Source organism: Trichoderma gamsii (assembly GCF_001481775.2).
Source record: "Trichoderma gamsii strain T6085 chromosome Unknown Scaffold_38.2, whole genome shotgun sequence".
In the NCBI taxonomy this organism is placed as follows: domain Eukaryota; kingdom Fungi; phylum Ascomycota; class Sordariomycetes; order Hypocreales; family Hypocreaceae; genus Trichoderma; species Trichoderma gamsii.
The window spans coordinates 203,792-215,219 of NW_020171375.1; the positions used below are offsets into that span (position 1 = coordinate 203,792).

General features: G+C 50.6%; 3 protein-coding genes across 3 annotated transcripts; 2 read left to right on the plus strand and 1 right to left on the minus strand.

The window, feature by feature from the left end:
• Nucleotides 1-1,744: 1,744 nt before the first annotated feature.
• On the plus strand, nucleotides 1,745-4,294 carry TGAM01_v208719 (hypothetical protein; the record flags this gene model as incomplete). The annotated part of the gene is made up of 1 exon (XM_018806470.1): nucleotides 1,745-4,294. The coding sequence occupies one exon, from the start codon at nucleotides 1,745-1,747 to the stop codon at nucleotides 4,292-4,294; it is 2,550 nt and encodes an 849-aa protein (XP_018660297.1).
• Nucleotides 4,295-5,651: 1,357 nt separating this feature from the next.
• On the minus strand, nucleotides 5,652-7,352 carry TGAM01_v208720 (hypothetical protein; the record flags this gene model as incomplete). Its single annotated transcript, XM_018806469.1, has 2 exons — nucleotides 5,652-6,394; nucleotides 6,479-7,352. The coding sequence occupies 2 exons, from the start codon at nucleotides 7,350-7,352 to the stop codon at nucleotides 5,652-5,654; spliced, it is 1,617 nt and encodes a 538-aa protein (XP_018660296.1).
• Nucleotides 7,353-9,612: 2,260 nt separating this feature from the next.
• Nucleotides 9,613-11,107, plus strand: TGAM01_v208721 (acyl-CoA desaturase; the record flags this gene model as incomplete). Its single annotated transcript, XM_018806468.1, has 2 exons — nucleotides 9,613-9,907; nucleotides 9,972-11,107. 2 exons carry the CDS (start codon nucleotides 9,613-9,615, stop codon nucleotides 11,105-11,107), a joined length of 1,431 nt encoding a protein of 476 aa, XP_018660295.1.
• Between the last annotated feature and the right edge of the window lie 321 nt (nucleotides 11,108-11,428).

An 11,428-nucleotide genomic window follows, 5' to 3' on the forward strand; every position in this document is an offset into this window, starting at 1 on the left:
CAGCATAGCGCCGGACTAACGAGTATGAGACATGATTAGTTGGCAATCAAGTAGAACAAATTGAATATCAAGATGTTGTTCAAACGAGTGTGCTGTGAATAGTGATTGAACATTAAGATGATATTCAAAAGAGGAATGCGTTGAACAGTGTTGTGCCATGTCTTTTCTACGTTACGTTCAAAGAATGCCCATTATGGAAATATTCTGGAAGGGCACTAGAAGCCGGGTGAGGCTGCTCGTGTGGCGTCTTGCAATGTGGCTACTAAGCCTAGCGCTGTGTAACTCGAAACGAAGGTTGGCCGTTTTCGATATCTTTTCGATTGTTTTCTGTTGGGGAGGGGGCGTGTATCTAGTAGACGGAATCTGGGGAAAGCAAAAAAACATGCGCACAGAATGATGGGATGAATGAAAAGCTGAGTACAGTGGCGACCGAAATGAGTGTCCGCTTCTATTAATGTAAAGCTTCTCTCCGCACAGACCACTTTGCGAAACTGTGGCTGGTACAGTGCTAATCTCCTCTTATCATCATGTACTGTACTGTCTTATAGCCTAAGAATTCCGTCTATTTTTAAATAAAGTGCCATTTCTGGCGCCTAGTTGCGGGCTACTGTCGCCATTATCCTAGCAACTGAATTACAATATAGTAGTGGCGACACGGTTCTACCCTACTAGATTTTAAACCAGATAGTATAGTATATATTTCAAAACGCCCCTTCAACCATCTATTATAAAGTTATGAATATATGTTAGTATAACTAGATGTGAAACCGGCTTCCTCTCCAATGTTAACTCTCGTGATGTTGAGCACGGACCACATGCTTTGGGTACATAAAGATATATATAAAATAAGCCAGAACTGGCTCTTGTCATTACCCATTTTGGCCGTGTATTAACTTTCTGACAAGTGCCTAGAAGTAGAGTAGAACTATATTCCAATCTTAATATTGTGTTAACAACTGGCTATCTGAAACTATCTGACTGAGTGTCGCGATTTGAACTTATATAGCAAGTTGTTTCTTATAGAACGCCGGAGCCTATTGTTTCATCTTCCTTATGGAACGCTCGTGTGCAGCATTCCTGGTGTGGGAGTGTTCTCGTACAGCGTTTCCAGTCTAAGGATGCTCAATATACTGTAGCAATCCTCCTTCTGATTGGTTTTTGTCGGGGATTTATGATCTAAAGTGCGCATCTTTTGTGATAGCATAAGTTGTCAGGTCGTGACAGAGAGAATAAAGTTCATAGAGACTAGCGAGTCAAGGTTAGTGAATTCGTCTCTTATATGAATTACAGGCCGGATAATTGCTCGCCACTGTGGTATGTGTAAGTAGCATAGCTCTCCAGTTACACGCATGTATTATATACTGCCCAAGCTCTAAAAGCTAAAGGGAGTCGCATCAGGAGTGGACGAAGAAGAGAGCGATTCTGCCAAGACAGACGACCCATGCACGCGACACGCAAGGGTCTTATCCGAGGAGGCGGGGATATCCTTACAGCGTACTCGTAGGGTTAAATGACCCTGGCACATGCATGCAGTGCAACGATAGCACTACTAGGCCGCTTCGTTCTGCAATTCAGTGGCTGGGAGAAGGCACATGCAGTCTTTATTTTCCATCTGTTCAGTTTTCCACCAGCTTACAAATTTTCGAGTAGGTAGGTCTCTCATTACCTGTCTCAGTTACCCGCGTCTTGAATTTCGCGAATTTTTTTTTTTTCCCACTGCGTACTCGCACTCATTCCTCCCACGATGGCGTCCGTCTTGCCCCTCCGCTTACTCCGCTACGATGCCGCCACTCAAAGCTTTGCCGTCGTGCAGCCCAATGCCCCGGGTGCACCTAGAGTGCAGTCGTTTGACATAACTTCGTACACGTGGGGACTGAAGAGAAAGATGCCGTTCAAAACTAAAATAGAGGGAGTGACCTGGCCCTTGTACTTGTCCAAGAAGAAGCTGCGGAATATCAAGAAATTGATGGTGCAAGGCGGGATTGAATATATATGGGCGGATTGCGTGTGTATCAACCAGAGCGACGATGCTGAGAAGGCTCGCGAGGTGCCCAAGATGTACGAGTACTACAGGAGCGCTCGCAAGTGCCATATACTCCTCGAGATTGACGAGGTGTGGGACCCTCAGAAGACGGTCGCCAATCTCGGATTCGTGGGCCACATTATGTCGCAAACGAGTGGTGAGGCGATCACCTCGGAAGCGAAAATGACGCAAAATATGGTCGACAGCCTGTCTGAGTGGGCTAATACTGCGCCCTGGGCCTTTCCCATGGATAAATCCATTGTCAAGTCGGCTTCTATAGATATGGGCGTTCTTAACTGCTACTCCACATGCGTCAACCAAGTCAAGGCCGTGTTCGACAATGTGTACTTTCGACGCGTCTGGACGTACCAAGAGATGCTGCTGGGTAAGAACACCACACTGTGGAGTGTCGACAAGACCACGTTATCGTGCGCAGGCGAGTTGGGTGTCTGGATGGACCTGGCGACCGACTCGAGGGACAAGGCGTCCAAGCTGTACGACTGGATCAATGATTCTCGTCATCTCAAGACCACAACCCAGAGCATGATCCTAGCCTTGATCAATTATGACAGTGACATCCTCCGTACCCTGCAGGTGGTAGTGGAAGGTATCAACGCTGCAAGAGGCGACATCATCAACGGCGGCCCTTTGTGGTGGAAAAGAAACCACAAGGGCGTCGGCAACGTGTTCTCGTCCATCTCCATCATCCCCCGAAAGGCGACATGGAAGCCCGACACCTTCACGGGGCTTTTGGGTGTATTTAGCGGTTTGTTTACACCGGCAGAGTTTGAGCGGGATATGGCCACCACCGACCTGAACGCCCTCTCGTTTGCCTTCTTCAAGCAGCTGTCCATCAAAACGGGCCAAGCATGGACCAAGCTCGCCATCGGCAATGGAGAGGATCGTGAATGGGGCTGGATTCCAGTTGGCACAGAGTATGAAGATGCAATTCCTGAAAAGAAAGAATGTACTGACCACGGGCTCATCGGGATGGGGGACGAGGAGGACTTTAAGAGCGATGAGGAGGAGGAGAGACTTGAACGGGAGGAAAGAGATGGAACCGACGACGACGACAAGAGCGACGACCAGTTCACGACCACCGATTGCTTCTCTGGAGTAATCAATCTCGGCATGCTAAAGCAAAACACAAGTCTAGCCAAGGTGTATGCCACGACTGGCCTCATTGGCAGCCCACGCGGGTACATGAAAATAAGTCTAAATCAGGTTCCATCAACCGGGAATGGCCGGCCAGATTTCAACTTTTACTTCCGGGGCTGCAACTGCGGCAAGAAGATCAAAACAGGAACCTTTAAGACCGAACCGATACTTGATCACTCCGAGCAGGTGGTCGAAGTATCTGGCGACGAGACCGGCGGGTATCTAGTCCAGTGCGCCACCATGCTAGGGAGTGTCTTTGACCCGGGTAACGACCTCCGAATCTTCCGCAAGACCCTCCTCGAGAAGCTGCAGCCCTATTGGGACTTCACCGACCCCAGCGCTCGGCCACGCAACTGGATCGACCGGTGCGTGAGCGGGACCGAGTGGGAGGACCCATCGTACGAGTACCTACGCCACCACAACATGTCGATGCACTACCGCCTGCGCCACATCACGCGCTACCGCTCTCGCCTCGAGAACCCTTCCACGCGGAACATCTCCTGCCGCGTCGAGGTGAACTGCGGCTGCGTCATCCAGGCGCCCTTCTCCTTCGTCTTCGAGGGCCTCACCGCTGTGTACGGCAGCCCGCTGGGGACGATATCGGCTACGCAGGACGGCGCCAAGCGCATCATCATCCGCGACGGCCTCGGCCTGGTCAACCCCGGGGGGGTAGGGAAGAAGTGGCTCGAGAACTCGGACCGCAACAACGTCCTTCGTCTCGTGGCCTTTGGCGGCAACATTGACGCTCACAAGTGGCATGCCTCGCAGTGCCGCAGCCAGAAGGAAAGCAAGCCCCTGCCGAGACCCGAGAAGCTGTGGCCCACGGGCAGAGCGCTCGTCAGGGACGGGTTCAGCCATTCTGCCAGTGACGGTATGTTGAGAGATTACGGGTACGCCGAGACTGGGCCGGATGCGAGGCAGACGCAGCGCGGCGGCGGCGACGACAACAAGTACCAGGACGATCTGTCGGAGGAGGAGAAGATGGCGAGGAAGAGCTGCGGCAACCTGCTTATTTGTCGGAATAATCCAATGAGTCCATACAGGGTAATCGGAGTCTGCGTGGACGGCGAGATTGCGAGCAAGAAAGGGCAGGATGTTATTACGATTCGTTAATGGAGAAAAAAAAGGTTGATTAACTAGGGTACTAGAGTTTATCTTGCCAGTTGCTTAGCTAGAGCGGTGCTCTTATTAACCTTGTATTTGTGCTCTTATAATACTATATTATAAATAGGCTATAATATAATGTTATAGTTATAATAAGGTAGAGTGTATCATGGCCTTGCTAGAAAACAGACAGCAGGCAGAAAGTTACTGTTTAGGCCAGATTTTACACTGAAAATGTTACCTTACTGCCTGGCGCCCCTTAAGTTATTTCTGGCTTTTATTAAGCCTCTCCAGTTCGAGGTACATACCCTCGCACAGTAACAAGCCACAGTGCGCCACATGTGATCCGTGCGCAGAAACACTAATGTTAAACAACTGCGACATCTATATTGGCAATGACTGTAATGGCGAACAGAACAGTTCTTTGACATGATGGTCAAAAAGGATAAAAGAAAATAAGCATGTGAACCGAGGCATCGGAGAGACAAAAGACGAAACATACGTACTACTACTATTTGTTTTGGGGTGTTGGGGTGGGTGCAGACGAATGAGTGAGTGAGTGGGTGGGTTAGTCAAGTTGGGATAGACGGGATGAATGGACCGGGATCTTACTAGAGCTTTGAATTGGTGCTATCGAATGAACATGGGGAAGAAAATGGATACATAGCCTATCAAGTTGATGGATGTGAATAAGCGAGACGGCGGAAGGGTGGCTGTTGTCTAGAGATGTATGGAGACGATCAATTCTGGAGAGACATGTGAAAGAGACAGAGATGAGAAAGAGGTTGTTCAAAATTGGGTTAAGCATAAAATGAAACGATTGGTACGATAAGAGACGTGCCATTCATTGGCGTAACTTTAGTTATACTACTTGGGTACTATCATTACAGCAGAATGACATGTTACGCCGGTGACGCATGTCAAAATGATACCAGAGCGAGTATGGCACGACATCCAGGCACATGAATGTAGAGTGATGCTGCATACTAACACTAACCTGGAACGAATGTAGATACGTAAAGAAAAAAAACATGAAGCTGCCCATCTGAAAACTCCGGTTGAGCGCCGAGAAATGGCGTCACATGTACTGCATTCCATCCCTCCGGGTCGACTATCAAAACATCCCGAGCACCCCGACGATAAGAAAAAAAAGCTTATAGTCCGTAAAGCAATGCCGCAGGAAATTCGAGGTGGATCAGAGACAGTGCGGTTGCTCGATCGGGGCTGTAAAAGTACCTCATCCAAGAGAGGAGAGAACAAGAATATGCTAGAGTGGTAGCAGCTATAAAACAAAAGAACCTCCATAAAGTAACAAAGAAGAAAAGAATCAGTAAATGTTCAACGACATGAGCAGTATAACAGCTAATCAGCTGCTGGCGTCCGGAGAGCCGCTGTCGGCTGAGCTCTCAGCAACCAGAGCCGCTTCTTCTCCAGCCAAGTGCTCGGCTCGAATCTGCCGTTGCGAAACAGGCCGAATTGCCAATTCCGCAATCCCTAAATGGTGTATTGCGTCTGCATGAGACGCGATCAATCTGCCACTCAACGACTCTGTTTTGACCACAAGTTCGTCGCCATGAAGCTTGTTTGTGACATGTTCCCAAGACTGGATCAAAGTAACAAGCAGTTTAAACTTCCATGTCCCTCTCCAGGTCATCACGGTAGGTCGCGGTTTCCCCTCTCTGTTCGCCTTATACCGTGGCGTCTGATATCGAAATACGGCCGCCACTCCTTCCAATCCATTCCAAATCTCCATGAGCTCAAGCTTGGGCATCCTCAAGGCCGCGCGGGCTGCTTGAAAAAGCAGATGTTGGATCGTGGAGTGATCGCCGAGGGGCTGGAGCAGCCCCGAAGTGAGAACGAGCGTAGTCAAAGACAACCACTCCCAGTCCCTGCCACGGGCCTGGAAGAAATGTTTGGCGTCTATGATGAAGGACGCGGAGAGCTGCTCAAGCTCAAGGCATCTAGCGATAGCCCGGGCGACATAGTAGTTTAGGTTTCGGGAGTCACTGCAGCGCTCGAAGTAGATCGGATACCGCTGATTGAAGTTCTCGAAGACGGTGAGTTTCTTTAAGGGGGAAGAGGCGACGGAGTGAAAGAGTATTTGGTAGTCTATAGAGTGAGGATGTGACGGGTTAGTTTCCCTGGTAATTTCGTATAGAACCGTCAAAGACACGCAGTTACATGTTCACTTACCACCATCTGTCCTCTTTTGCATACCATCATCCCATTCTCTCCAAGGCTCGTAGTGGATTTCTCGCAGTCTGGGAAACCGGGACAACAGTTGCATCATCGTCTTTGGTGGCCATCGCCGTCGAGTCTGTTGGCGAAAAAGCACCGCCGTCACAGCCCGAGCCAGGGGCATGCCCTGCCACCATTCGTGCCCTTCCATTGTTGTTTCAACTGGTCCTTTTACCACGATTTGATTGAAAACTTTATTGATTTGGTAGCTAGTAAAGTAAATCGCGTCGTCGTCCGTCTCAAGGTCCGGGCTGTCGTCGCTGTCGTCGCTCTCTTCAATTTCGTCGCTGTCGTCGCTGCCGCAGTTGGTTATAGCCGGCACAGACAGCCCTGGAAGCTCACTGTACTCGCTCTCTCTCTGATTGAACGGACAATCAGGCTCAAAAGTCAGGTACTTGAACCAGTACGCCGAATCACTGGGCGAGTGGATGCTGATATCGAGCACCAAGTTGGGCCTGTCACACCACGAGCTCAGAGCATCCACGACCTCATACAACGCTTTCCCGATGGCGTGGCTGTCGGCGTCGCCCATCCCTTGCGGATAGTACTCCTCCAGCTCGTATTCTTCGAGCTCCAAGCAGAGCCAGATGTACTGCACGTATCTCTGGGTACGAAAAGTCATGGAGTCAAGCTGTTGAATGCGTGGTATCGTCAGTTTGAGACGGGAAAAGTTGTGCGGCTCGATGACGGCCTGCCATTCACGAGACACTGTGGCATAGGGGGCCAAGCTGCCGTCGGTCTGAAGTAATGCATTGAGGATCGTCTGCCGGATCTTGGCGGGTAAGTTGTGCCATGATGGTGATGTCCTATCAGCTCTATCCGATGCCATTTATACGAGCGATATGATATAAGTAGCAGCTTGGTGCTTGACAGCAGCAACAGCAGAGGTCAACATGATGACAGCTACAATTCCACTCCTTAGCAAGATGGAAATGGAAAGCGGGAAGGAGAAGCAAGAGCTGAGGCAGTCGGTCCTGCTGCTGCTCATCAGGTAGACGTACTGTTAAGTCTTGGGGATTGATTTTTCTCTTCAAGTACACTTTGGTATTACAGGTACTAGTAGTAAAAAGAACAACAACTACTACCAGACATATATCAACATTACTACTACTGAGAATAGGCTAATTCATCAAAATGTCATAATTCTATATTTCCTACCGCTTTGCGAAACGAAAACAGTTCTGCAGCTGCCTTTATTTGCCATCTTAGTCTTTGTTATTGCGACTACAACGTGGCTTAGTTGTTTATAGAATCTCTCACATGGGCTACAACTTTACTCCACGAGACACGGAGATAGCGTTTGTTGCTTCAGAGGTATCAAAGACATCTGCAGAGAGTAAATGCTTCAAACGCGCGAATCGTAGGGTCTCGTGCTGGGTATCTGGCGGATTTTACTGCCATTACTTACTTTCTGGAGCATAATGAAGCAGTTTATTTACCAGTCTCAAAACCATCTGATTTTCGTCCATCATGTCATCGCTCGGCATATTTTCGAGCTACAAACATGTACCACGTTGCGTATTCACCACCAGATATTACAGTATCAGGGTGTCGTATCTACACAGAAGAATACCATTCTGGATAGATGCGTTTCATACAATTCAAAGGTTAACTCTCAACCTGTCGTCAGCAAAAGCAGCACTCAGGTACAACGAATACCCGTTTAATTCTCCGTTCACATGAGAGCCGTCAAGCATGAAGCGTCCGAGGCACGTACTCCGTGCTCTGATAACAGTGATGAACGCCACGCGTAGCCCGTAACAAGTGCCCCCAGCAGTAATAGCCGCTGTCCCAGGGCAGCAAAAGAGAGTGAAGCTGTAGCATGTCGTTTCATTCCCCTGCCTCCCATTCGCCCATTTGGCATCCTTGCAGATAAAAAGATATGCCTTCAACACTAACCTGAATGAGAGCTTGTTTCGCTGCGGGGGCTGCCTCGGCTGCGGGGACTGCGAAAAAGAGCAAGAAAAAAAAAAGTTGTTGGGGATAGGACGGAGAAAAAAAAGGTTGAGCGCTTGTGCCGCTGGAGCGTGATTGGCTCAACGTGGTGGGAGCGATTGCGCTAAAGAAAGGGTACCGCGTTTAGCCACTTACGGCAGACCAGCTTCAAGGTACCGCTGCGCCGGGGGAGGGGTCTCTATAGAGTTTTGATGAAGAATGAGGAATGCGACTGAGAGATTGGGATGGGGGAGCTATCAGGCGATGGAAGCTGCATCTGCTGATTCTGACAGCTGGACGAGATGCGAGTTATCTCGACGTTGGGGAGCTGCAAAACAAGAAGATCACTATCGACGTCCATCAGCTGATTTCGCAGTCCCAACTGGCCTCGCCTCGAATCGTCGCTCACTTACACGCCCTCACGTCTCGCCGCCTGCCCCAGCGATCCAACAAAACCAGCTCCAAGTACAGCCTCAGGTACTCCCAGCGGCCCCGGTACCCCCATCCATGCGCCATGTGCCTCCCCCCATCGAGTACCACCCACCACTCGACTACCGCCCTGCGACATCCCTGAGCGGATCCACGGATGCGTTTTGCCAGCCCATTTCTCGCTTTTGCTGTTTTCAATCAACCAGCATCTCCACACCAAAGGCAAAAGTCGCAGTGGCAGTGACAACGGCCATGGCCGACGCCGCACGCTTGACGGGTGTATCTTTTCCTGTTGCAATTTTTTCACCTTCTTCGCCTTCGCTAGTACTGGACTTGGACATGCTAGATTCTTCTTCCTGATCCGCTGGCCCGCCCTATTCGGGAAACCCCAGGGCTCTGATCCCGAGCCTGGCCTGATTCTAAGCTTTGCACAGGCCCTGTTGATCAAACGCCCCTCAAGGGCATCTTGATAGTATAAAGAGACAAGAGAGTTTCCCATCTCACACACCCTCCACAACACAACACAACACAACATAAAAAGAGCTCCTCACTTCGCACCCCTCCCTCTCCATCTCATCCCCCTGGTTCCTCTCCCTCACCCCCCCGGACTTGGTTTCTTTTTATAACACCTTTTTTCGCTCTCATTCTTGACATTTTCTTCTTCTCTTTTCCTTCTGTGTCCAGCCTTGATAGACTTCTTTGTTCATATCAAAGCAGCAACCAACATGTCAGAATCTTCCGCCGCGGCCTCCAAGGCCCAGGCGTCGGCCTTCCCTGATGGCACCACCGACTACGTGCCTCTGCGCGCCGGCGGCAAATACGACCTCAAGAAGGTGCACATCTCAGAGACGCCCATTACCTGGGGCAACTGGTACAAGCACGTCAACTGGCTCAACACCACCTTCATCGTCTTCATCCCCCTGCTGGGCTTCGTCTCCGCCTACTGGGTGCCTCTCAAGCTGGCCACGGCCATCTTCTCCGTCATCTACTACTTCAACACTGGTCTAGGAATCACAGCTGGTAAGTCGACGCTCATTTTAACCGTCAAAGACTATCAAGGATTCATTTACTTACACATCTCAAGGATACCACCGTCTCTGGGCTCACTCCTCATACAAGGCCACTCTCCCCCTCAGAATCTACCTTGCCGCTGTCGGTGCTGGCGCCGTCGAAGGCTCCATCCGCTGGTGGTCAAGAGGCCACCGCTCTCACCACCGATACACCGACACCGAAAAGGACCCCTACTCCGTCCGCAAGGGTCTCCTGTACTCCCACATTGGCTGGATGGTCATGAAGCAGAACCCCAAGCGAATTGGCCGCACTGACATCACCGACCTCAACGAGGACAGCATCGTTGTCTGGCAGCACCGCAACTACCTCAAGTGCGTCATCTTCATGGGCCTCGTCTTCCCCACCCTCTTCTGCGGCCTCATGTTCAACGACTTCCTCGGCGGCTTCGTCTACGCCGGCATCCTCCGCATCTGCTTCGTTCAGCAGGCCACTTTCTGCGTCAACTCCCTCGCCCACTGGCTCGGTGACCAGCCCTTTGATGACCGCAACTCACCCCGTGATCACGTCATCACCGCTCTCGTCACCCTCGGTGAGGGCTACCACAACTTCCACCACGAGTTCCCCTCAGACTACCGAAACGCCATTGAGTGGTGGCAGTACGACCCCACCAAGTGGATGATTGCCTTCTGGAAGTTCACCGGCCTCGCCTACGACCTGAAGCAGTTCCGCTCCAACGAGATTGAAAAGGGCCGTGTCCAGCAGCTCCAGAAGAAGCTCGACCAGAAGCGTTCCACCCTCGACTGGGGCACTCCCCTTGAGCAGCTCCCCGTCATCGACTGGGACGACTTTGTCTCTCAGTCCAAGAACGGCAAGGCCCTCGTTGCCATTGCTGGTGTCATCCACGACGTTACCGACTTCATCAAGGACCACCCCGGTGGCAAGGCCCTCATCTCCTCCGCCATTGGCAAGGACGCCACGGCCATCTTCAACGGCGGTGTCTACCTCCACTCCAACGCCGCCCACAACCTGCTCTCCACCATGCGTATCGGCGTCCTCCGCGGCGGCTGCGAGGTCGAGATCTGGAAGCGCGCCCAGTTTGAGAACAAGGACGTTACCTATGTCAACGACTCTGCTGGCCAGCGCATCGTGCGTGCCGGTTCCCAGGTCACCAAGGTTATCCAGCCTGTGGCCAGCGCCGACGCTGCTTAAATCAGGGGAAAAGTGCAAACAGAGTTAATCAAGGCTTGAGTTGAAAAGTCCACCTGAAGTATATAGAGCGGTGAGGGGTAGAGAAAACTTTTACTACTAGTTTCCTCTTCTACCTGCATTACCCTGCATATACTACCGCTGGGATTCTTTTTCGATAAAAGTCACTACCAAACTCTGATGGAAAAAATTATCATGAATTGGCGTTTGAAAGGGAAATGAAATATTTTAAAGGGGATCCGGTAGACAATTAAATCGAGACCGGACAAATAAGGGCGTTTTTATTTAAACATACACACTGCAGAAGTGGAAAAGAGAAGACTC